Genomic DNA, 26,381 nt, shown 5'->3' on the forward strand with positions numbered 1-26,381 from the left:
TGACTGACAGTAGTTCCGCCTATGTTTCTCCCAGCTCCAGATGGGATCCTGGCTGCAGAGAGACCTCTGGGCAAAGTGACCACATTTGCCAAGCCCTTCAAGGTTGCCTGCATTCGTAAGAAATTATAAGAGACCTAAAAAATGTAAGAGGACAGCCAGAGACCCAAGTCCAATAAGGTGTGAACTGCAGGTGGTCAAGCTCCAGGGGGTTGGTGGACACAGTCAGTAGCATGAGCCATGATGGATGAAGGAAAATCCACACTGGCCGGAAATGCTAGAAACTGCATCAGGGCCTCAAGGGAGGACCATGATGGGTGGGGCTTGGGTTTATTCCACAAATATCTGTTCATACTGACTGACCAATTCCCAAGCTTGTGGTCACTGTGAGCCTTGCTCGAAAAAAAAAATCCTTAAAATTCCCTTAAGCCACACAAAATAATACACCATGAGTATATAACCACAGACTGCATGTGTGTGTCTGTGAACTGAAAACGTTCTGTGCTCTACATGTTGAAAGGCGGGAGAAATCCCTTGAAACTGCTCCAGGAAGATCTGTCAAAGGAAGAAAGGGGTTATCTATCTGTCCAGGTGCCTCTCCCACCATTTACCTACTTCTCTCATTTACGCCGCCCACCAACTTGAGAGGCAGCTGCAGTGGCTGCACAGAAAGGCTAAGCCCCTTGGCCAAGGTCATAATACTATTCTGGTGGCTAGATCCTCGAGTCCAGCTCTGGAAAGGCCTGGAGCACGCCGGCTGGGTGGGCTGCAGGGTCGCTTGTAGGCAAGGGCAGGGGTGGTGGTGGGAGTAGTGGTGAGGGATGAGGCCAGAAAGGGAGGGGGCGCCAGGTGCAGGTGGCCAGCGGGCTTTGGCGCGGGCAGGAGGGGATGGAAGCAGCTTGAGGAAGAGGGTTGAAGAGGCAGCTATTAGTAGCAGAGAGGTAAAGGAATAAAGGCCTCAACCCAAACGATGGAAGTGAAAATGGAACGAACCTGATATAAGGTGGGCTATAAACAATTTCAGTAGGACAGGCCAGCAGGATCTCTCAGTCCCCGGGGACAAAGCAGAGGGAAGTATCAGAGATGCCACAGCGGTTATGAAGCCGGACAGAGGGCAGGACAGAGGCCGGCATCTCAGGCTGAGGGGACACTAAGCAAAGGACAGTGAGGCTGATGAGGGGAGGCCCTTGGGGTGAGAAACAGCCATTTTTAAAAGAATGGGGAGGTGAACTAGCAGTAGCAGTGGTTATAATCATCAAGATAATGGCAGCTAATGAGTGATTACCAGGTCTGGTGCTAATAAACATTTTAAATGAATTATCTCATTCAAGTCTTATAACTACATCTGATGAGTAGGTGGGCATTAGTATTACTCATCTTCATTTTACAGATAAGGAAACCAAGGCTTAGCAAGGCTAAGTAAATTGCCCAAGGTCGCTCCACCAGCCAGCGCAGAGCTGGAACTCAGACTCAGCTGTGTGCGTCCACAGCTCAGGCTCCATCACAACCCCCACACCAGACACGGTCCTCCACATCACAGAGACTCAGAATCAGAACCCAAACCATTTCCGCAGACTGCAAAACTGGGTTAAACGTCACAAGATGCAATCCAGCAGGCATAAAGGAAGTTTATTGTACTGAAGTCTCAACTTGCTGGCATAGCAGAGGATATGACTCAAAGCAACACTTGAGAAAACGATTTCGGTGTTTTATTTGGCTGTGAACTTAATATAAGCAACATCGTGATGTGGGTGATCAAAATGTAGGTCTCAGCTCTGGATGTATTAAAAGGAGCATAGTGTTCAGAATGAGGGAGGGGATGGCTCTAATTCTCTATGAAGATAAATCCACAGGTAAAATGCTATTCAGTTTTAGACTTTGTACATTATGAAGGAGACCAACAAACTAGACTACTTCTAAAAAGGAGTCACCTGGACTTGGATGCACTGGAGACCTGAAGAAAACTCAGAGGAATATCAATATTCTGAAAGGTGGTCATGAGGAAGGAGGAATAACTCCAGGGATCAAAACTAGACCAATGGGTAGAAGTACAGCAAGTCCATTTCTGGATAAACTTAAAGCTGTCTCATGAAGGAGAGAATTCCCTATTATTAGAAGTACACAGGCCGAGGTGTGGCAACCTCTCCTCGGGGTTATTGTGAAAAAGACTTACAGGCTTAGGCTGGATTAGATGATTTTTAAGTTCCTTCTCACTGTTAGACTCTGTTAAGGCCCTTCAGGTGATTGGGGATGGGGAGGGAAGCTTTGGATATCAGGGCAAGAAATTGTGACCTGAAAGACAGACACTGAGAGCCACAGAAGGCTCTTGAGCAGGGGAGGGAACTGATACAAATGCCCTTCCATCCTCCTGAGTTTGATGAGTTACTTCTTCAGCTTTCTGATGAAGGAAAGTGTGGACCAACTTCTGTGTGGATGTTCAGAGTCCCAGCCCCAGGACGAGCCCAGGACCCTGACACAGGACCCAGCCTAGCAATGGGCTATGGAACGAAGTTTCTTCCCAAACCAACAGCTCCAAGACACCCGCAAGCCCCACCTGCCCAGGTCTGGATGGCCCCAGGCCCTTCTTCTGCAGCTCTGGCAGGCTCTCAGAGTGCCCACCTACTGCGGCCAATACGCCCAAAGCTCTCCAAGCAACACTTCCCCACCTATAAGTGCCTGAGGGGCAGGGTCCTATGGCAAGACTTTTGGCGCTCAGAGGCGGGGCTGAGCCTGTGGGCCAGTAAATGGAGGCTGTGGGTCCTCCAATCTCAGACACCAGGACGCTTCCAGGGCAGACGTTCCTCGCTACGAGTGTCCTGTACTTCTGTGATGCTTTGGGCCTGGGATGCCATTCTGTGCCCCACACTTGCCCTTCCGCCTTCTGCATCCCACATCCTGCCCCGTCTTCAGAGCACAGACCAAATTTTACCTTCCTTTAGACTTGCCAGGCCCCTCTTAGATGGGGATTAGAACCTAGAATTAGAAATGTGTTCCTTCTTTCTTTTTCAGCTCCTATGTCTCATCACGTGTTTGACAGCTAGTCTATCGTCTTCCGTCCCCGCCAGGATGAAAATCCTGCCTTCTTCCCCGGTGGCCCCACAGCTGCCAAGGCAGGGCAGAGTCTTCATAAATCAGTAAATCATTAAGGACATAAGGACTGCTTCCTAGCGCATCCCCATCTGCAAAGTACTGGGTATGTGAGTCCTGCTCTCTTGAGAAAACCTGCTCTCTTTCCTCCTCGCCCCAGACTCTCTCTGAAGGAGCTGGGCCATGCCTGGGGGGACCCTCCCAGGGCAGATGGTGGGAAGTTTGGGGTTCAGTGTCTCACCTCTGGCCTGGCTTGGAGAATGTCCTCTGAGAACAGGCTGTTCTCCAGATTCCCCCGAGTCACACAGGACCTAAGACCAGGCAGTGTCCCCCTGAAAGAGCAGCATTGTGCCACTTCCTGACCCAGCTGGCTCTTGTGTCACAAGCTGGTTCCGGAGAGCCAATTATCAGCAGGCACCGCAGGAAGGGCGGCTTTCCCCCAGCCTCTGTCCCCTCCGCCCCACCCTCGGCTCCCACAGGACAGCCTCAGCCAGGCTGCAGCCAACGGGAAACCTTCAGGCCTTGCTTCTGCGGGGAGCAGGGGCTAGGCCTGGGCTGTGGGGGCTAGCCGGCCTCTGTCCATCACACACACAGCTCCTGGCAGAGGCCTGGCATTTGGGCTGCCAAGGCTGGGCTGGCTTGCTAAGGTTCCATGGCAGGCATAGGCATGGAGGATGTGCCTGGTGCGGGTGGCCAAGGACTGGAAGGCCCACCATCCGGGCCAAGTGCAGGAAAACCTGAGACCAGGATGGGTGGGAGGAGAAAGGAGGAAACAGGATAGAAGGGAGACAGAGAAACAGAATGGAAAGGGCAGGCAGTCGGATGGGAGGCATTTGTTGAGCACAGCCAGAGGTGGCCACCACCAACAGCCTCGGCGATGCTGCCCGCCTTGGGGGCTGAGGCCTGCGTCCCTCATGGAGTCAGGTGTGGAAGCTTGGAGAAAACAGATGAGGCAGGTGGTCCTGCTAACGCCTGCAACTTGGTGTAGTCTCTCATCCTTCCCCCATCCCAGCCTGGACTCCTGCAAAGGCCTGCAGAATCCAGGAGCCAAGCTCAGCCCACACAAGACTGAAAGGATCTTCCTTCCAAGGGCCTGATCCTGAGACACAGGACAGAAAGGGATCCTCTGGGTCACCAGCTCCACCCAGGCACGAACGAGGCTGGTGAGGGGGTAGGGTGGGCAGTGACGCTGGCAAGAGGCAGACTCAGAAGACTGCTGAGGTGTACCACGGTAAAGGTGGGGACAGCCAGAGTGAGGACGACAGATTCAGAACCAAGTTGAGGTCACATGAGCCTCGGGGAAGAGACAAGCAGGGCACAGAAGACCAAAGGCAGCCCTCAGCACTGAGTGAGACCGCTCTGGTCCTGCCTGTGATACTTGGAAGTTGATGTCAGCCATCAAGTCTTTTTAATTCTTCTCTTGATCAGAAATTATAATAGGATAGTCACTGTCATTGTCCCCCAATTAGTGGTAGCAGCAGGGCCTCTACCAGGTGCTGCACTTGGGGATTTGCTTCTGATCCTCCCTCCCCTGGAGGGCAGGGAATCCGACCCCCGATTTCCCGAGTCAAGTTGTCTGAAGTAACACAGGCAGCAGCAGGTAGAGCCCGAATTCAAACCCAGGTCCCTCTGCCCACACTGCGCTGCCTTCAGCAACACTCAGCAGCCTCAGCGTCGCCCACCTGCCTGCCTCACTTTCCAGCCCATGACAGCTGCGCCCCAGATCTCTATTGACTCCTATTAGCTCCTGGGTGATCTCAACCAGGCCCAAGGCTCTGAACTCAGTTTCTGCCAGCATGGCCAACCGCCCAACTATTCCTCTCCCAGCCTCCCTAGAAGTCATCCTGCACTGTCGCCTTTGCCTCAGTGCGCCCATCCCACCCATCAGTAAAGCTTTCCTGTCCACTTCCCAAATCCCTCTGTTTCTTTCTTCATATTATGTGTAAAACAACTTTTTTAAAAGTGGAAAACACTGAGGAATTATGATTTTGACTGAATGTCTACTATATGCAGGGCAGGGCCGCCATCTGGGCTGTAAGACTGGGCTACACACACTCCAGGTGAGCCTTTCCCACAGGTTATAAAGGACAATCCGTGTAACTGGACCTGCTACCGGGGGTGCGGGACCCGCTACCCGGTGCTGCTGGAGAGCACGGGTGAAGCCCAAGAGTCAACCCTTTACAGGGAGAGAAAGACCGTCCTCCTCCCATTTCCTTCCTTCTCCTCTGCGAGATTTCAGTACTTTGCGAAAAAAGCAAGCAGCACAGGTGCACACGTTACCTATGCCGGCTGCACGAGCAGGATCAGAAAGCCGAAGCCAGAATGAGATGAGGCTTCCAGAGTACGTGTGGGCCCCCCCCAAAAGGGCTGGACACCTTATTTCACGAAAAGCAAAAAGATCAAGAAGGGGGAGGTATGTTGCTTTCAGCCGTGGTGGGAGGTTGACGCTAAACTCCTATGTGGCTTGTTTTTTTTTCTGTCCAGAGTGATTTTTGAACTGAAAAAGTCAGAAAGCGCGTTGAAAGAGAAAACCCTCCTTCAACAATTTAGGAGTTAGGGGAGTTAGGAAGACTCCCTGAGTGAGTGCAGGTGTCTGACTCGGATGAGGACATGAATGGGATGAAGACAGCAAGTCCAGGTGGTGCATACACACTCTGGGCATCGCGGCAGGCTGCTGGGGAAACAGAGTGGGGCCCAAAGGCCAGACATGGGTGAGGATAACCATGATTTACTGGCAGAGAAGAAGGTAAAATGCCACGTGTGACTCACAAGAGGTTCCTGAGAGAAAAGGCGGCATTGCTCACCAGGCGCCAACACGCATTCATGGAAGCAAGTCACATGAGACTGACCGCGTTTCCCTCCTTAGACTCTAGGCCAGCGTTTCAGGAAAACCAAGTAGACATAGTGTGTGTCTGAATTTCCATCTTCTAGGCACTTAATATAGTCTCTTAAAACATCTCGTAGACAAGGATGTGTGATAAGGGGGCTAACAGGAGTGGAAACTACTGACTGCAGCCAAACCTGGCCCACAGCCTATCTGTGCATGGCCTATGAGCTGAGATTGGTTTTTATATCATTACTTCTTTTAAAATTTGTTTTTTAACCAACAACATAACGCCATTTGCAGCAACATGGATGCTCCTAGAGAATGTCATTCTAAGTGAAGTAAGCCAGAAAGAGAAAGAAAAATACCATATGAGATCGCTCATATGTGGAATCTAAAGACTCATGGACAGAGAATACAGACTTGTGGTTATGGGGGGGGTAGAGGGTGGGAAGGGATAGACTGGGATTTCAAAATTGTAGAATAGATAAACAAGATTACACTGTATAGCACAGGGAAATATACACAAAATGTTATGATAAATCACAGAGAAAAAAATGTGACAATGAGTGTGTATATGTCCATGAATGACTGAAAAATTGTGCTGAACACTGGAATTTGACACAACATTGTAAAATGATTATAAATCAATAAAAAATGTTTATAAAAAAATTTGTTTTTTGCTTTTTCTGGGGGGAGGGGAGTGGGGAGGTCATTAGGTTTATTTTTAGAGGAGGTACTAGGGATTGAACCCAGGACCTTGTGCATGCTAAGCATGCACTCTACCACTTGAGCTAAACCTTCCCCACTGGTTTTTATATTTTTAAAGGGAAGAGGACTGGGATGAGCAGGAGGGGAAGAAGGGGAGAAGGAGGAGGGAGAAGCAACAGCAGCAGCAGCAGCTGGCCACAAGCCAAAAATATTCACCATCTGGACTTCTGCAGAAAAAATTTGGTGTCCCCTGGGCTAGACAGGGAGGTCCCTGAGGGTAGAGGTCCACTCTTACAGGTCTGGATATTGGCTATTATCATCTCGGGGTGAGGTGCGCTAGTGCCCCAGGCCTGGTTCTGCTCCCTGTTTCTACCAGTGAGGGGATAAAGAGGCGCAGTGACTGATCTGATTCATGTTGAGAGTAACAGCCAGTGCATCTGGATGATATTGGTAGAGTATGAACGTGGGGAAAAACCAACAGGATGGAAGATTCCTGGCCCAGAATCCAAGTGCCTGTGGCCGAACAGCAGACTAAGTGAAGAGGGCTGAGCTTACGCCCAGTGGTTCCCCATAAGTTCATGGACAGTATGATGTGGCCACCATAATAAAATAAAATTTAAGAAGCTAATTTCATTTTAAGCCACATCAACAGAATGATAAGATCTAGAACAACAGCCAATCCTTGGTTTTACAGCTGTCAACCACACTTGGAGTACCGATTCATCCTACCACGTGCCGGAGAGTCTGCTGGGCACCAAATAACGCGTTCGGCTCTAGGCACCCCATTCTACAACGAATGTGGATCAAGCGGGCGTGTGCAAAGGAAACCAGCTAGGACAGTGAACCACAGGAGGTGAGATGAGAGAACAGAAATCAGGGAAAGTGGCAGTGGGGAGGCACGATGGGGAAGAGAGGGCACAGATGTCTTCAAATGTGTTAGTTCCCAACGCCTGTGAAATAGATGGTCACTGGGTCCAACGGGGACCCTGAGTGAGGATGAAAAGCAGTCAGGTTCTGTCTTCATCACCTCCCCAAACTGGACACAATCCCAATGTCCTTCCACCTGGGGACAGGTCCACAAACGGCAGTACAGTCACACCACAGAAAGCGACTCAATCAAAGGAATAAACTACTGGTTCATGACAACAGTAGGTGAATCTTGAAAGTATTACGTCAAGTGAAAGAAGCCAGACTCAAAGGGCCGCACACTCCGTGAATCCATTTATAGGACATCCTGGAGAAGTTAGAACTACAGGAATTAAAAACAAGATCAGTCATTGCCAAGGGCTAGGGGTGTAGAAGGGATGACTACAAAGGGGCACGAAGGAATTCTGGGGGGTGATAGAACTGTTCCAAATCTTGACTGTGAAGAGGTTGCCCGACTGCATGTGACTGTCAAAACTCAGGGAACGGTGCCCTAACAATGGTGAACTTTACCGTATAGAAATTATAGCTCAGTATACCTGGCTTTAAATATAAAGAAGTCAGGTTTCATGAGAAGTGGACAAGGGGACTTGGGAAAGCGGGCACTAATACGTTCAGTCACCAGAGAAGTGTTTACACTGGAGGAGGGTCGCACAGCCCTTCTACTCGTTTTCTCCGCCACTCTGCCAGGAGAGACCCCCATCTCTGTATCCCCCAAGGTCCCCAGAAATTTCTTACAGGCTCTGAATCAGACCATCCAGCACAAGGGCGACCGATGGCAGAAAGAGGGACCCCCATCGTGTCCTCCTGACCCGGAGAAGCAGCCAGTGAGCTCCGTCTTCCCGCCCTCATTTATCGTGATGACTGAAGAGTCCTCTTCAGCCAGGTCATCCTGCACATCCTCAGGCGAAGATCACCATGGCTTTCAGAAGGCCCCAAAATGTAGGGCACAAGGGTTAGATACTGACACACCAGGTCTCAGGGAAAAGGAGATGCTGGCCCATTTTCCCTCTCCCCCGCCTGCCAGCAGCTGTGGCTTCAGAAAGGCATCCCCTGCCTCCCTACCCCCACCCAGTTCTGTTTCTCTTGTCACAGAGGAAGCCTTGGTTCTGTTTTCCAAGTGCCCTGAATTGCAACGCCACATTCACAGGGGCTGCCCCGAGAACTCAGGAGAGTCCCCCTTTGGGCAAGGACTCTGCCTAAAGAATGATGCCCTGGGCAGGCTTGTCCGACACATCCCTGTCACTCAGGAAGCTCCGAGCCAGGCTTCAGCAGCCTTTCGCAACACTTGCCTTCCAGATGGACAGCTGGTCTGCAAGAGTCGAAACCCTGAGCTGTGTCTCTCCCCAAACCACCAGCATTGCTCAACTTCCTCTGCCCCCATCACTCTCCACCTCACAGATTTCTAACAGGGAGGTTAGTTTTGTCTCTTCTCTTTCAGCAACATAAAGCAACTTTGCCCTGATTCTCTTAAGACACAAGGGGAAGGAGGTGCCTGAGCACAGGATGCCCCCTCCCCGGCTCCGTGCCTCTCCCAGATCCCTGCTCCTAACAGTGTCTCCATCTGCCGAATGAATGAGCCAGGAGGAACTTGCCACACGGAGACAATGCCAGGGCCTGCCGCTTCCTCCACTCCCCAAATCTCTGGTTTTTGTTCTATTTCTACAGCACACCCCTATCTCACCCCCATATTACTATCTAAGTGGACCTTGACCTCTACCCTCCACCACAACGCACCCAAGTAAAGCAGCAAGAGTAACTTTCTTCGTGGGTTCTCCCAGCTGAGAAAGCCAGAGGGGTCCCTGATCTCATGAAATCCGAACCCTCCCATGTGATTTCAGCGACACCCCCTCACGCCTCCTTCTTCAGCTTCTTCTTCTTCTTCAGATAGTGGGGGGTCGCCACACAGCTGTGATCTGATTTTCCCAAAAGGCAGTTGATAAAGAAATCGAATCCCATTTTACACAAGGGGACAACCGCGTGAAAAAATCTTACTTGACTCCTGTAATGAATTCGGTCACATTCAACCGTCCCAATTCACCTGTTTGGCTCCTTCAAATGTGTGAAGACCAGGTGCGCTTGGATACTAGTGACAATAGCATTTCTCCATTATTGTCCAGCCCTTCACAAAGCTTTCATCTGCTGTCTTACTGATGCCAAGAAACCCTGGCAAGGGAGGCTGGGCACACTTTGTAGATAAACAAGTGGGCTCGGAGAGGTCAAGTCACACCAGTCAGGCACACCAGTTGGACACATGGTCTACATTCTACAACGTAGATGGTTACACCTGAACTCTTAGCCAAAGCCAACTTCTTTACTAAACCCCTGCTCTGAGTTCAACACAATTGTTAAGGTCTTTGGTCTATTGAGAATCAGAGAGAGTTTTCAAAAAACTTAGAGTAGGTACCTGAAGGAAGACTTTCCGTAAGGTCTAAACAAGTCAACTTGTACTACTGTCACGGAAGTGGGTTCTGGACTTAGTTGCTTGCACACCTGCCACCAAACCCCCATAACACACAGTTGTATCTTCTCTTGGGAGGAACCCACTCTAGTCTTGAAGGTAAACAGATTGGGTGCTGGGCCAGTGAAGTCCAAGGTAACTGCAGGCAGACACCGTTCAGAGCACCTGGACTGAACTCCATCAGGCAGCTGTCACAGGTGTGCACTCTCATCTGAGATACTGGCAGGTGGGTGACAGACTGAGAGGGGTTATTCCCGAGCCCTGACCTCCAGCCCCCAGACAAATCAGCCAGTCCTGTAACAGTCTACGGCCAAATTCACATCAGGCACCTTGTGCAAAGCCCCAGAAGATGCCCCTCCAGCCTCATCAGCTCTGCAGAGTATAAGCTTAGATGTGCGAGGGGCAAACCGCAGATGGTGTTTTTTGGTCAGTGCTTCACCAACCTGGCTGTACCTGGACATCACCTAAGAACTGACCCCTGGACCCCCAGGACGCATTCACGCGTCCTTAACAGATTCCTTTCCTCCACCCAGACTGGATTCATCTGGTCTGAGACGGAGCTGCTGTTCATTGCACTCTACATCCGGTCATGTTACAGAACATTCCATGTCAGGGTCTAAGAGAGGGAAAAAAAATCCAGCTAACGGAAAAGCAGGAATGAGGAAAGGGAAAAAGGGGGACAAAGAAAAAGGGAATAATAAAGACAGAGGAAAAATGGAAAATGAGATCTCCTCAGCTCAAACAGGCATACTTTATTTAAGTAAATATAATCTGGAGGGGGAGAAAATATGAATTGACGGGGAGGACAAATTAGGAGAGTAATCATTTTACAGAAGAATTTGACATCAGATTCCTTTAAATAGCAATCTCTGCTAGTGCATTTAAAATAGGATTCCTTTTACAGAAGTGTGATTTATACAAAACTACATCTGTTACATAAAGCTCAGAAAAATAGCTCTCCTCCCACAAAGTCTGGTTAACTATAGAACTGGCCCAGGATAGATGGTCACCTACTTTCCTCCAAATGGTACCCAGCCCCCAACATCACTAATTGTTAGAGAAACATAAATCAAAAAACCACAATGAGATATCACCTCACACCAGTCAGAATGGCCATAATTAAAAAGTCTACAAACGATAAATGCTAGAGAGGGTGTGGAGAAAAAGGAACCCTCCTACACTGCTGGTGGGAAAGTAAATTCATGCAGCCAGGATGGAGGACAGTAGAGAGGTTCCTTAGAAAACTAAAAATAGACTTACCATATGATCCAGCAATCCCACTCCTGGGCATATATCCAGAGAAAAATATAACTCGAAAAGACACATGCACCCTAATGTTCACAGCAGCACTATTTACAATAGCCAAGACATGTAAACAACCCAAGCGTCCATCGACAGATGACTGGATAAAGATGTGGTATACACACACACACACACACACACACACACACACTGGACTACTACTCAGCTATAAAAAAGAATAAAATAATGCCATTTGCAGCAACATGGATGGACCTGGAGATTGTCATTCTAAGTGAAGTAAGCCAGAAACAGAAAGAAAAATGCTGTATGATATCACTTATATGTGGAATCTAAAAAAAGGGCCATAAATGAACTTATCTACAAAACAGAAACAGACTCACAGACATAGAGAACAAACTTATGGTTACCAGTGGGTAAAGGGAGTGGGAAGGGATAAATTGGGAATTCAAAAATTGCATCTCTTGGGGAGGGATGGGAATGTTTGCTACCTTGATTGTGGTGGTGGTTTCATGGGTGTATACATCTATCAAAACTCATCAACCTGTACATCTGAAATATGTGTAGTTTATTGTCAGGAACCATACCACAATAAAGATGTTAAAAAAATTTTTTAAAAGATACCCAGCCCTGCTCTCTGTCACCTATTGCTCTATCTCACCTGAATTGACTCTTAAGGTTCACTGGAATATCTTCTGGTCTTTCCTAAACTCAGGGAACAACTGCTCTGAATTCTCTTCATAGTCTCTCATTTATTCAACACATATTTTCTGGGCAGTACACTAGGGATACAGCCGTGAACCAAAATCAATGTCTCTGGTCCTGTGGATCTTATATTAGAGTAGGAGAGAGAGAGTAAGTAAGTAAAATATAGGGCATGTGAGATGGTGATATATGGAAAACAAGGGTGACAACAGGGCTGGTGTTGTAACCTTACGCAGGGTCACCAGGGAAGGTTGTACTAGAAGGTGACAGAGGGGCACGTTGGAAAGTGATGAGGAAGCAAACCTGGCAGACACCTGGGGGGACAGTTTCCGGCAGAGCCCACCTGGTAGGTCAAGGAACAGCTAGCGGTTAAGAGTAGCTGGTGCTGAGAGGTCAGAGGTGGGAGAGGCCACACAAGGGGCCACTGCAAGGACCCGCCTTTGTTCTGAGAGACAGGAGGCACTAGGAGGTTTTGAGCAAAAGAATGACACGCTCTGACTTCCTTTTTTAGAGGATCCCACTGGCTGCTGTGCTGAGAAGAGGCTGCAGGGACAGGTGTGGAGGCAGCGAGGACCATTAAGGCGCTGCTACATTAATTCAGGCCGGAGATGACAGTGGCCGAGACCCGGCTGGTAGCTGCGGAGGCGCTGAGATGCAGTGGGATTCAGATACATTTCGAAGGTAGAGCCGACAGGATTTGCTGATGTTTGGACGTGGGGTCTGAGGAAGGAAGGAGTCAAGGAGGGCACCATGATGATTTGCCAGAGTAACAAGAGGGAGAGACTCACAGGAGGACAGGTGTGGGGTGGGCAAATCGGACCTTGTTTTTGGACACATTAAATAAGAGATGCCCATCAGATATCCAGGTGGAGCTGTAAATGAGCCCAAGCCTGGAATTCAGAAAAGGCTCAAGCTAGACGTACCAGTCTGATAGTCATCAGCACATACATTGATGGGATTTAAAAATGGAGAAGGCCACCAAGGAGTGAGTGTGGATGAGAAGTCTGAGGGCAGCCTGAGTATACCCCACGTTCAAAACAGAGACACAAGAGGGAATGGGCAACGGAAACAGAACAGAAACAGCCCGTGAGGTAGGAGGGAAACCAAGAGAGGATGTGGCATCCTCACGAAGAAATGCACTTGAACTTCAGTGGTGTTGGCCACTCCTGAGAGATCAAACAGGATGAGAGCTGAAAACTGACCACTGGATTGAACACCATGGTGACCTTTATGAGGGCTTTTTGATAGCATGAAGATGGGAGAGCCCGATGGGGGATTTAGGAGGAAAGGGTGGACAGGTGCTGACAAGGGGGCAGAGAAGAAGGTGGGGTCTAGGCCACCTTGTTTGTTACAACGTGTTCATGTACACATCGGGAGAGAGAAGGGACAGACTCATGGGCTGGGGAAGGGGTCCAGAGCACAACAGGAGGTGGCCACCCTCCTAGAGTAACAGGCCAGGCCAGGGCAGGGGCGCAGGCAGATGTGCTGGAGAGCTTGTGTGTGCTTCCTCAGGACTGTGTCTCCTTCCATGGTGAATGAGGAAGCAGGGTCACGGAATCTGCGTGAAGGTGGGGGAGGAGAAGGCAGGAAGGACCATCGAGGAAAGTGGAGGGGGACGCACAGGCCTGTGGGCCACCTGTGGAGGAGAGAAATTCAGCCGGCCCTCTGCCTCCCCTTCTCCCGGCCAATTCTCCCCTATTGCTTCCCTGTTCCTCCTTCTCACCACCATTCCAGCTTTAGAAAAGTTCGGATCTGGGTGGAATCAATGCTCGGACATACGTGGTCACTTTGGAGTCCTTCTTCTTTTGCAGTGAGGCCTTTCAGGAAAGAGTGCCTGCTTTGGGAAGACGGGCACCAGGGACTTGGCAGTCAGCACTTTTGTGCTGGGGGGATGGGGTGGGGACAAGAGTCCGAGGGAAGCAGAGGAAATACAAGGGCAAAACATCCCGGCTCCCTCCTCTCTTCTCTCCCCTTCCTTCCTTCTCTCTCGCCACCCCTCCCTCCCTGAGGAGCTAAAGCACAGACCAAGGAGTCACTTACCTCGCTGTCGCCCAGGCGCTCACTCTCTCTTTCAATTAACCTCCCCTGGCCTGTAACAGAGCCCAGATTCATCTGCACGCCTTACTGCGTGGACTCCTCAAAGTAACACTTGTTCTGCTAACTCCACGGACTAGATGGGGGAACAGAGACTTAAGAATGGTTAAGTGACTTGTCCAGCAAGTTGGGATGCTTGACTAGCTAGACGACCTGGCTGCTAAGTAGCAGAACCAGGATCTGAACCAAGATCTCACTCCAAGTTCAGGCCCATGCATCCCAGCTCCATAGTCCCAGGCCTGGGAAGGATCATTCACACTCATTTCCACCGAGAGAACACGCAGGTCAATGTCAAGCCCAAGGTTCTAGGAAATGACGTCTTTATTAGCGTACAACTGAAGCATGGGCCTCACTGACCTCAGGTCAGAGCCAAACAGAGTAGAGTGGAGTGGGCAGGGCAGGACTGAGTTACCCTTGTCCCAGCTGGCAGGCAGGAGCCCTGATGGATATTTCTAGCCCCAGGCCCAGGGAGTCATAACAAGCTGGGGTGGATTTGCTAAGCAGCTTTCTAAAGTGGAGAAAGGGGTGGTTGCTAATTTTGGAGGTGGATTTCATCATCGCCTGCAGAGCTGTGATGCGACTTCCTCAGAGAGCAGAGCAGCCAGGAACTCTCACTTCTGTTTCTCGAGGGGTGAAGGAGAGCCCTTCCTTGGGGGGAGAGCCACAAAGTTCAGGAGAAGGGGAAGGGTGTGGAGGAAGACCCAAAGGGCCCCAGGCAGGGTGAATCCCCACCAGGCACCCAGGCCTGAAATCCTGCTGATTTCTGGGCTGCCAGCACCAGGTGGTCATAACAACACCAAATCTCTCTTTCTGAAGCAGAGCTCCAACCATGTCAGGTCCAGAGGCTCACTGCTGCACCCCAAACCTTGGCTTCAAGCCACCCCTATAACCGAGGTTAACCTAACCTCCCCAAACCATCTCTGTTTATTTAAGTCCTGCCATTAGTCAGTCATGAGTTTACTCATTCAGTAAATTCACCCACCAAATATTGAACACCTATGTGTCAAGTGCTGTATACTAAGTTAACTCAGATGAGTAAAGACATAAGTCCTGGCTTCAAAGAGAGTGACCTCAGTGGGGAGAAAGATGGCGGCATTGTGTACACAGCCAGTGAGAAGAGAGGCTGGTGAGTGCAGGGCGGCCTGGGGGTGAGAACCCAACCAGGCTGAATGATCAGGTATGGCGGCCCTTCCCTGGACCCGATGAGCCGGCCTGGAGAAGGGGTCTGCAGGGTCATTCAGCTGAGAGGCCAGCACCAGGCACAGAACTGGGGCCCAGAGCCCAATGGCAGTGTGACTGGAGCGTGAAAAAGCAAAAAGGAGGCCAGGACCAGAGAGCCCGGTTCATAGTTACAGGGCAACGGAAAAGAGGACCATCTAAGAAGCCTTCCCCACAGGCACCACTCAGCTCAAAACACAACAAAGAAAAGTTCTTAAAAGCCCAAATCTTAAAGCCCAAGTTATTCAAGTGTAAAGCGGTCACTAGATAGACACTCTTTCTTAGACGTGTGTGCAAGGATCTCACCTCAGCGGTGAAAACGGACCCCGCCAAATGTCTCTTAGCCGGGGAATGATCATGATGAAACCATACGTCGATACATCGGCTCTACTCACCTGGAAATATGAATTGCTAACAGCTGCTGAATGCTTGTCATGTGCCAGACATTGGACTGAGCCTTTTACATACATGCTAACACCTCAGCCCTCACCACACCCTCACATGGAGGGCCCTGTGATGATCCCCACTACACAAGGGGGGAATCCCTGGCTCAGGGAGCCTCGGTAACCTGTCCAGGTGAGTCAGTGCTGGATACAGAACTTGAACCCCAGGACCCCGTGCCCGTGACTACTCCAATATATTGCTTCTAGATCCAAGGTGTAGTGAAAGCTAAAATACCAGTTTAGAAAACTGAATTATGGCTCCACTTTGTTCAAATATGTGTATATTTGTCTATGTGCCTATGCCTGCCTTTAGTTGCATCAAATGAAAATTTGGCCATTTTTGACTTACAGAAATGGCACTCTCATGTGGTTCGACCTAGCACACGCGTGTGTGTGCGTGTGCATGCATATGTACAGGCACGTGTGAATAAAAACATCTGTAAGGATCTACACCAGATTGTCAGCAGCAGTTGTGGATGATGGAATTATGCCTGATCTTTGTTTTCTTTTCACACTTCTTCATATTTTCCAAAAAACAGCATAAGTTAAATGTATTCCTGTGGATTACCTGTTTCCCCAGCACAGGTGCCGATGGCTAAAGCTATGAGATATTAAAATATACTGATCTGTATAGCACAGGGAATTATATTCAATGTCTTGTAGTAACCTATATTGAAAAAGAATATGAAAACAGATATATGTATGTACATGTATGATTGAGACGTTATGCTATACACCAGAAATTGACACAACATTGTAAACTGACTATACCTCAAATAAAATAAAATAAACCGAAAGGGCAGGAGCCCCCACTCTCCTAAACTACATCGTCCAAGGCCAGTGCACTCTTGGCGTCTCCCCTCAGGAGCTGTGAAGTCAAAGCATGGGAAAAGAGCTGTCACAGGAAGAACCCAGCGTTTGCTGACTCAGGGGACAATGCTGACATATGCACAGGACAAAAAGGACGACAGCCAGGGCCCTGGTTGACACTCCCCTGGGGAAAATAGCTGTCCGGCACCAAAACTGCTGACGCGGGTCTTTGAGCTAGCAGGGCTAAGGAGGCAGTGGTTTGGTAAGGCTGCTTTCCAAAGAATCCAACCTGGGAGAAATCCAGCAAAAGAAAGCGATTTTAGGTCCCTGAAAATGAGACTGAACTCGTGCTCCAAAGAGAGGTCATGATAGAAACCGAACGAAATGCTCATTTCAAAAGAACTCCCCCTACCCATGGTTTGCAGCTCCCCGACGCTGTGCTTATCCCAGCACCAGTGAGGACCATCTCCCGGCACTGGGACCAGAAGGTGTAAGGCTGTTGGCCAGAAAAGCACATTCAAGTCTGGCTGTCAAGTGGAGAGCTCCTCACTTACTGGGCGCTTCTTGATTATTTCTAACTTGGGCCCTCACACCCTGCACTCACTCACCTCACCTCTCCAGCCTCTGACCTTGGTCCTGACAAAACCACTTGACATCCTTTCGCCTACACACAGAGCCATTTCCCCAACTGAAATGTCCTCTCTTCTTATCACTCCATCACCTGTTCCATCAGCACCACCTGGGCGTCCTATGTTTCCACCAATGAAATTCCCGCTCCCCGAACTCAACACACAGCTTAAACACCACCTTTTCCAGAAAGCACTGAGGTATGAAGATTTGGACCCCATGTCCTGGGAACTCTGCTAGTCCCACGGACATAGGGACTGCACCTAATCTTCTGGTATAGAGCACAGGTAGCTCCCAAACACATCACGCATTCTGCGGTCTTGTGACCTCGTGCTTTTGCATGGGTGGATTTCTTTGCCTGGAATGCCTTATTTTCCTTACCCTCTGGGAAAATGCCTTCTTCTCCTTCTCCAGTTTGCTCAGTGAGCCCCTCCCTCCAACGCCAGGCAGTTAATCCCACCCTCTCCCACACTAGCACATCCCTCAAATGTACACTGTGTGTTTTATCACATGTACTCATTACTTATAACATGTCTGATCACCCTCCTAGACTGAGCTCACCTGGCAGAAGGGTCATCCTGGAAAGAAGGATTGTTCTACTCCTTCACCTAAGGTTTCAAGATTTTATTTGTTGCCTCAAGGAAGGATCAAAACCACTAATAATTATAGTCATGGCTTATGAAGCCCTTCCCATGTGCAAAGAACTATAAACAGGCCATCTCAAACCCTCACAAGTCTGCAGGCACCAATCCATCTGAGACAGTCAGCTGATGTACAGTGAGGTCAACTAATGTGTCCATGGTCCTAGAGTGGCAAGTGGTGGCATCGGGATGTAGCCTCTGGCCAAGGTGACTCCAAAGCCCTCGGTCAGTGTTTAAGGCAGTCTTTTGAACCCTGGACCTTGCGCATGCTAAAGACGCACTCTACCAGTGAGCTATACCCTCCTGCCTAGGGCATTCTCAGGGCACAGAAGTCACTCCCTGATGCTCCGTGTGCAGGGGATGGTGCTAGGGACTCCAGCTGGTTCCCACCCTGTAATCCCCGTCCTGTTCGCCCACAGCAGTCCCCTCCAGATCAAAGACTCACTAGGATTCAGGGAATCTAGAGGAGACATGGAGATTTTTTTCCTTAAAATGGCTTAATTTCTTTGGGGGCCTGGGGAACACAAATTCTGTCTGGCTGCAAAAATCCTCCAGTTCAGGGGCAGCTGTCAGACCACGTGCCTGTCCAGTTTTGGACTGGGACCTCTCGGGCGAGAAAGGAGACAAAGGTGGAGCGGAAACAGCCCCCGGATGTGCTCTTCAAGAAAATCACCCAGCTGTGTGTGCGTGCTGGGGGGGGAGTCAGGGGAGTGGAGTCTGGGGGGGCGGGGGAGACGGCAGGGAGGGTGGGTCATCTGGGGGCTGGGTTGTCTTAAACCCTCCGTTTGCATCTGAATTTAGCCCATGACTGGCAGGGTGACACAGAGGGGCCACTGAGGACACTAAATCCTGCTTCTTTCTCGAGGCTATTTTGAGGGAGAAAATAATCCAGGTGAGAGTGTTCTGTCAACTACACATGTCTCTGTATCCTCCCACTCAAAGCATTTCAAGAAATCTGTCTCCCTCTCTTGACTCGGAGCCTTTCAACAGACAGCTTGGCCATCCTCAGCTCTGGATCCAACATCTTGACATCCACCCCCAGGGGCCGGCACACAAAGTGAGGATTCAACATGTGTCTGAATTGAACGGAACCTCATCCTGGTAGGATAAAGTCCTAGTGTTCAGGGACAATAAGAGCGAGCAGTCAGATGGTAAATCAAAAACTCTTTTTTTTCCTAAGCATTTTTAAAAAGAGGCAAATAACAGATTTCCTTCCCCGCTGGCACTTGGCTGAGGCCAATGTCATCTATGATCCCTGACCTTATTCCACAGGCTGTTTGGAGAAGGTGGCTGATCTCTGATGCTCTGCTCAGTTTTAGAAACCGTGCTTGGTGATGCAGAAAGTTCACTTCTCTGGAACTGCTCCCCATTGGAAAGGATCTGCCTTTGACATGGCGCCAGCCACACCAGACCTTAGCTGTGGAATCACAGGTCTCCCAGGAATGTTCCCAAAACCTGAGCGCTGAGCCAGTCTCCCAGCTGGCCAGGCCTCGGAGGCCATGCTCCTCCACGGCCCCTGGGCAGCTCCAACGGCCAGGGAGGCGCTCTCCCTCTTCAGGGAGCTGATTCTGCTGTGGGGTGGCTCTGCTATGGGGTGGTCTGGGCCAGCCAAAACCCCATCTCCCAGAGCCTCGATGGGTCCATATAAACCACCTCTTCCTCCTGACAGTCCTCAGCAAGTCAGCCCCTCTGCAGTCTTCACTTCTACGGGCTGAACTACTTATTTCACGAGGCTGACATCATCCTCACTCCCTCTGGACAGTCTCTAGGTCAGAGGTTTCAAATCTTTTCTGACTCTGACCACAGCACATCTTTCAAGGCCAGTCTGTACTTGCGTGTGTGTGTATACAACCTAACCAGATTCATGAACCTTCCTAAGTGGAATACACTTGGATGTTTTCTAGTCTGTTTCACTCTTTCGAATGCTGGCTGCAATCCACTAAACCAATATTTTGTGACCCAGAAATGAAAACACTGCTCTAGTTTCACCGAGCCGGTCATCCATGTCCAGCTTTGCCTGACTATTTAGCTCAGACACTAAGCTTTCCTTTCCATTGCAGTTATTAGCTGATGCAGGCAGTGAGTAGAATCCTGGGCATCATTCTACACCGGGATCTCCCTGGCTCGGCATTTCCCTCCACCACACCTCTCCCCACACAGCAAATACACACGCACATCAGCAGAGACAACAGGTTGACCAGAAGCTGCTTCCTGCCCCACCATCAATATCATTTGCTCAGAACACCCAAAATGCTTTTCTCCTGATCTCCTCCCATCTTCCTGCTGAGAAAGCTGGAGGATCCCAGGGGTCAGGGGTCTCACATTTGAGGCAGGCAGCTGAGATTCATGGAGAAACCTCGAGTTTAAAAACAGCTGTAGATGACTGACAAGGTGTGTAGTCCACATAGACAGGGGCTAATTCCCTCTCCCTGGACCTTCTCCCCTGGGGACCAGAGGCCAAAGGCCACCTCTAGCTCATCACTTTAGATGAGCTTCTGTCCATTCTAGAATCTGGTCACTAGATCTTTTTCCTTATCCTTTACTGACTTTGTCACGATGGTGATGAGAAGAACTGGGGGTACCAGATCTGGTTCCACCACCTGTACTGGACCTAGGACTTCACTTTTCTGAACTCCGGTTTTCTTATCTGTAAAATGTGGCTGATCCTTTCAGCTCTGCCTTCCTCACCAGGTTGTGGTGAACAGGAACAGGCGTGAAAATGCTTTGCAAACTGTGAAGCACTATGCAACTATAAATTGTTAAAGAAACTACACATCATTTTGCTAAGAGTTGACAGCGTTGACTCTGCCCCTCAATTTACAGCATTGCTCCTTCATTCTCTGTATTCAGTAAAGGCACAGACACCATCATGAACCCCTAAAAGGCATCTGCACTTTACCACCAAGAGCCAGGTTAAAACAGCTCTCCCTTGGGCAGGTATTTGACGTCATCAAAAATTCATTGGTCACAGCAGCTGGTGAATCCACGGTCCCCTGTCATTTGTACCTTCATTCAGAAAGATAACTAAACCTGGGAGAACTGGTCCCAAGGGCGGTCAAGTGAAATACAACCGACGACGTCCAGCTGTTTGAACCAATCAAGAAAATAAAGGACGGGGGAGGGAGAGGGGGGATCAGAGTCATCTTAGATGAGACTTTAGAGACCATCATTATAATAGCCACCACGGACAGAGAATTTACTAAGCTAGGTCCTGTGCCTTAAAGAATTATTTCCAACCTTAATGAGAATGCTCAAGGCAGGTATTATTGTTCTCATTTTACAGATAAGGCTGAAAGGTTAAGAAACATGCTCAAAAATATGCATGGGGAACTGATAATCTGCTTTTTCTCCTTCAGCGATAAGCAAGTGAAACCTCAAGGCCAGTGTTGCACTCTGCCAAGGATGTGGCTGAAATGCTGCGTTTGAGGTCGACCCTGGAGCCAAGGGCCCCCAGAATGGGGACTTTATACCAGAGGTGGGGCTTTCATGGTCAGAACCGAAAGTAACTTGGGCTTTTTGTGGGAATGGGAAGCAGAGGCCAATTCCCTGGGGGTGGCGAAGGTTCTTCTTGCTACACAGTCCAGGGTCTGTACTCTTTACAAAGAGCTGAGAACAATTGTTTCTGGGCTGGGAGCTTGGCTGCTCAATGATTAATGAGAATCTAATATCACTTTTGTTTGGACCCCAAGCTAAAAGAGGAAAGAGGCAATACCTGTGCCTCTCCTGTGCCCCAAATTCTCCAGAGGTTACCTACTGCCTACAGGCCAAGGTCGGAATGCCTTGGCTGGTGTTCAAGACATTTCTGGTCAGGTCCCAAGCAATGATTTCAACATTTTCTGATATCAAACCTCTGTCCTAGCCAGGCATTCTCAGCCTCACCCAATGGGCAGTGCGTATTTCTCTTCCAGCAACTCTCCCAACAGGCAATGCCCCTCATTGCTCTCAGCAGAGCTAACTCCACCCAGCCTTGAGGACCTGGCCTGGGGCCTCATTCTTCTTCTGGGCCCTGCAGCCCATTTCTTCGCAGACCCCTGCAGCCCTGGAGCTGTGGCCTTCTGAATGGAGCCCGCATTGATAGCTGTTAGGTGGCCTGTATGTCTCTGGACCCCTCACCTACATGCTAAGGGCCCAAAGAGCAGGGAGACCACATGTTATGTTTCTGTGTCCTTTACACATACTTGCTACAGAAATGACAGGAATTAAATAAATGCTGTTGAATTAAAGAGGGGATGGATGGAAGGAGGTGGCAGTGTCAGAAGTGGACCAGGTCTCTAGAGACAGAGGTCCCTAGATCCCAGAAGCTGGTCCTCATAGACCAGGCTTTGGAAAGAATCTCAGATCAGGGACAGAAGGAAGCCCAGAGGTGATCTGGTTGGGCAGCCATTGGACTAGAACCTCAGGTTCCCTGTCCCTCCCACCCCACCCCCCACCCCCACAGCCTGGACAGGTGACTCTAGTCTTGCTAAGACACCTCGAGGAAAGGGCCTGGCTGCTGCTCAGTTTTCCCCCTCCCCACCCCCACAGATGCACGGGGGACTATTTGGAAGGGCTATTTTGAATAGCTGCCCAGAGAAAATAAGCACTCCTAGGATCCACATAGGAAATGGTGGTTCAGCCTCAGCACTGCACACCCAGGGGCAGGTGTGTGTCCTCAGATGAAGGTGGGAGCCAGTGAGGCCCCTCTCCCCAGGCCCCAGACACAGGAACAGCACTCAGTTTGAGAACAGTCTCCTGCCATGGGAAGGAATGACTCTCACCTACCGTCTGCTCCCATCCCACTGTCCCCACAGAATACCAAAGGCCTGGCAGGGCCAGGGGCCTACCTGCCTTCTCCAAAGAGATGGTTACTTCAGAACAGAACTCTGGGGAAAATTCACCCAATTCTGTACCAGATGAACTGAAATTCTAGTACCTTCTCTGCTCTAACATACAGGCAGACCTAGACTCCCCTTTCCCCTGACACACAGACACACCCCAACCCAGCTCTTTTCCTCTGAAGCCGGGGGGGGGGGGGGGGGGGCACGAAGCACAGGCCATCATGGGGTACCTCTCCAGCCTCACACACTGGTCCTCAAAGGTGGTAAGGCTGGGGTGTGGGTCTAAAGCCAGGGTTAGGGTGGTAGTAATCTTAGGGGCACCCTTAAATCTTCATTCAGAGTGGGAGCCAATCGGGACCCTTAGGCAGACCTGCCCCAGGTTTCTCACTGCTCCCAGAGAACCCCTCCCCCCTTCAGAGCACCCCCAAATCACATCCCACTACCCCCATCCTACCCCCAAGGCTGCTCCTAAATCAATTAATGAACAACAATGTATTCCTTTCCTACTGTGCCCCCGGAGAAGTGTTCCCCAGGCCAAGTCAGTTGAGGTCTACAAGTGGTAAATCTAGAACACCCCTCCAAGGATTCTATGCCAAGGATTCCATGCCTACCCTTTCCCCACCGCCTTTCTAGGATAGTTAAAGCCCTGGCTTCTCCTCACTGCCCTTCCAGGCCACCCACCTGTGCCCCCTGCCCGTTGGCTCAGTCCAAAAACCTTGCCATAAATCTCAAATATGTGTATGAGCAGGGGGCTCTGGAGGAGATAGGACGAGCCCCCCTCCCGCAGCCCTGCCCTCCCTCCACCCGGCGGGTTTCCCAGCGTGGGAGGCGACCTCAACAGCCCTCTCTCCCTGGAGTCTAACGAGCTCTCCGGGGCAGCCCTGGCGGCAGCGCGGCGGGAAACCGGGAGCCCCATCCTTGTCCGCCAGCCGCCTCCAGAATTCTGGCCCCGTTCCCTCCTCCAGCACGCCTGGAGTTGGGGCCAACAGGCAGGATCAACAATCCAGAAACTTTCAATGGATCAAGCCGACTGGGAGGGAGAGAGGGACGGGGGTAAGGGGGAGGGACGGGGACGGGGACGCGGACCGGGGAGGCTCCAGGGCTGAGCCCTTGCTCTTCACTTACCATCTTGCTCACATCCATGACCGAGGCTGCAGGGCACCCCCCACCCCTGGAGATCCCGCGTCCCCCAAATGCTGCTCCCGGCTAATTCAGCCCCGATGGTGCCATGCTGCGGGGAGGGCGGCCGGCAGGGCCCCCGCGGGCCGGGGAAGGCGGCGGCGGCGGCGGCAGGACCGAGGCTGGTCCGGAGAAAGGAAAGGGAGGGGGAGGGGAAGCGGGGAGGGGGAGGGGGCCGAGCGCCGAGCCGCAGCGCGCACCGCGGGCGGGGGAGGCGCGGCCCCGCGGACCGGCCGGCGCGGCGGAGCCCCCCAGGGCCGGGGAATCCCGAAATCAGCTGGAGGCGCCGGGGCTGCCGCGGCGGTGGCGGTGGCGGTGGCGGTGGTGGCGGTGCGGGGGCGCCGGGCGGGGTGGGATCAATGGACGGATTCCCGGGGCCGGAGCCTGCGGCCCGGGCGCGCGGCGAGGGTGTGATTTGAATAACAAAAGGTCGCTTCTCCCCGAGGCCCGGCGGCCGGGATCGCTGAGCCCGCAGCGAGGCCGCCGGGCCGCCAGGAAGTGTGAGTGTGAGTGAATGTGTGCCAGTGTGTGCGCGCGTGTGCGCGTTTTGGTGGTGGGATCCGTGGGGCTCAGGAAGTGAGCGGGGGAGGCGGCTGAAAAGGAGGGGAGAGCTGGGGGCGCACCGAGCCGACATTCCAGTGGGGGCAGGGGGTCCGCTCGCCCCTCCCCACTTGGCTCCACTGGACAAAGGCGGAATTCAGACCCGGTTGTTAGCCTCCTGCGGCTAATCCGGAGGGGACGCCTAGATGAGTCTGGGGTCTGCAAACAGGCGAATAGGAGGAAGTGGTACAGGTATCCCTGTAAGGCTCCGAGGCCCCCCGCAAGTGACCCAGAGCCAGCCCCGCCTGCAGGGAGAGAAACTGGCCTCTAAATGATGTCTGCCCTGAGCTCAGAGCTCCTTTCTCTCAAGCCAGAATCCCTTTCTCGTCTGCCTAAGAGAAACGGGAAACTGCCTCCTCGCTGCAGGAGATGCGGCTGGCCACGGCGAAGGGCTCCTGGCAAATGCTCTTTTAGGGCACAGTCTTCAGAAAAAGGCTAGAGGCCCAAGCCTGTGGTTTCTACGCAGGCTGCCTCACATTCTCCGATGAGCAGAGAGATCTCCGGCAGGGCGGAGTCAGCAGGGACTTAAGCCCATTTACACCAACCCTGAAGGGGGGTGATTTGCCCCAGGGCACACACCAGGCAGGGAATGGAGGCAGAAGAAACCTCACTAAGGACAGTGCAGCCCAAGCTCAAAAGAGCTTCCCATACCACCCGGAGTATCCAGAAATCCTTTCTAATGAACAGGTGAGGGGACCCCTCCACAACCCTGGCCCCCCGACCCACACCGAGCAGCCGGAGGAGGCAACACTGGTAAGCTCCCCATCCTGGCCCCGGGGCCTGCTGGGCTGACTGGAAACAGGGGCTGTTTCAATGCCTGCTTTCTAGGGAGATGTGAAAACACCATGACATAAAAAATGGTATCAATAAGGTGTAAAAGCAGAAGTACAGGAGGGGAAGGGGTCATGGTGGTTATTTTTATTTCCCTGTTCTGGAGCCCAGTCCAAGGTCCCTCAGCTTCAGGAAAGGGCTCTCTAGGCCCATGTCTCTGTCTAACCCTGAGTCTGGACTGCACACTGACTCTCCCGCCCCATCCCAGGGCTGCCCACCTCTTCCGGCGCTGTGCCCCAGCCAGGAAGTCAGGAGGGCTGCTCTGGTGGGTTCTGGCATTCTGGGCTCCCACAGATCCTTCTACTGACTCATGTCCACGAGAGTGAACCCAAATTTGAGGCAAAGCAGGAGGGAAGCACGCCACGGCTTCCTCATTCTCCAGCACGGAAACCGAAGGGAAATCAGGGCCAGGTGCACCAGTCGGAGTCACCCAATGCAGAAATGAGTTTTGGAATATCTGCTGCTTGATTAAATGGATAACCATCTTTAAGAAAAAAAGAAGATTTTATGTTTAAAAAATATGATGAACCCTTAGATCTGGGGTTGATTAGGTTCTCCCAGAAGATCTTGACATCTTAGCTGACCAAGCCTGTTTTCTCATTGCTAAAGGGTCAGTGGATAAGGGTCAAATTAAAGAACTTTCCCAAACCTTATCTGTAGTAGGCTGAATGAGCACCCCCTACCCCTGCCCAGATATCAGGTCCTAGTCTCTGCAACCTGTAAATATTACCACATGCCAAAGACTTTGCAAATCTGATTAAGCCAAGGATTCTGAGATGGGAAGAGAATCCTGGACTATCTGGATGAAACTTTGCTGCAGTCCCGCGCATCCTTATAAGGAGATTCAACACACAGAAGAGGCAGGGATTAGAGGGATGCAGCCACAAGCTCAGAAATGCTGTCAGCCACTAGAAGCTCCAACATGCGGGCAAGGAGCCGATTTTCTCCCAGAGCCTGTGGAAGGAGTGTGGCCCTGTCAACACCGTGTTTTCAGCCCAGTGATACTGATTTCAGACTTCCTGCCTCCAGAATTGTTGAGAGAATAAATTTCTCTTGTTTGCACTACCGAGGTTATGATAATTTGTTACAGCAGACACCGGGAAACTAACATAGTGCACAAAAGTCAGTGAGGGCCGGTGTCACAGCTCCAGA

General features: G+C 51.0%; 1 protein-coding gene across 3 annotated transcripts in view; it reads right to left on the reverse strand.

Annotated features, from left to right (window-relative positions):
• HIP1 (huntingtin interacting protein 1) overlaps positions 1–26,381 on the reverse strand; it is a 132,784-nt gene that overhangs the window by 46,705 nt on the left and 59,698 nt on the right. The window contains exon 1 of one of the 3 annotated variants that reach the window (XM_015236970.3): positions 23,745–23,777. The exons of the other annotated variants lie outside the window; for them this stretch is intronic. Within the exon in view, the coding sequence (XP_015092456.2) occupies positions 23,745–23,762 (18 nt within the window). The 5' untranslated portion in view covers positions 23,763–23,777. Of the gene's footprint in view, positions 1–23,744; positions 23,778–26,381 lie in introns of those variants that run through there. 3 annotated transcript variants of the gene reach the window in all.

Source organism: Vicugna pacos, chromosome 18 (assembly GCF_048564905.1).
Source record: "Vicugna pacos chromosome 18, VicPac4, whole genome shotgun sequence".
Classification (NCBI taxonomy): domain Eukaryota; kingdom Metazoa; phylum Chordata; class Mammalia; order Artiodactyla; family Camelidae; genus Vicugna; species Vicugna pacos.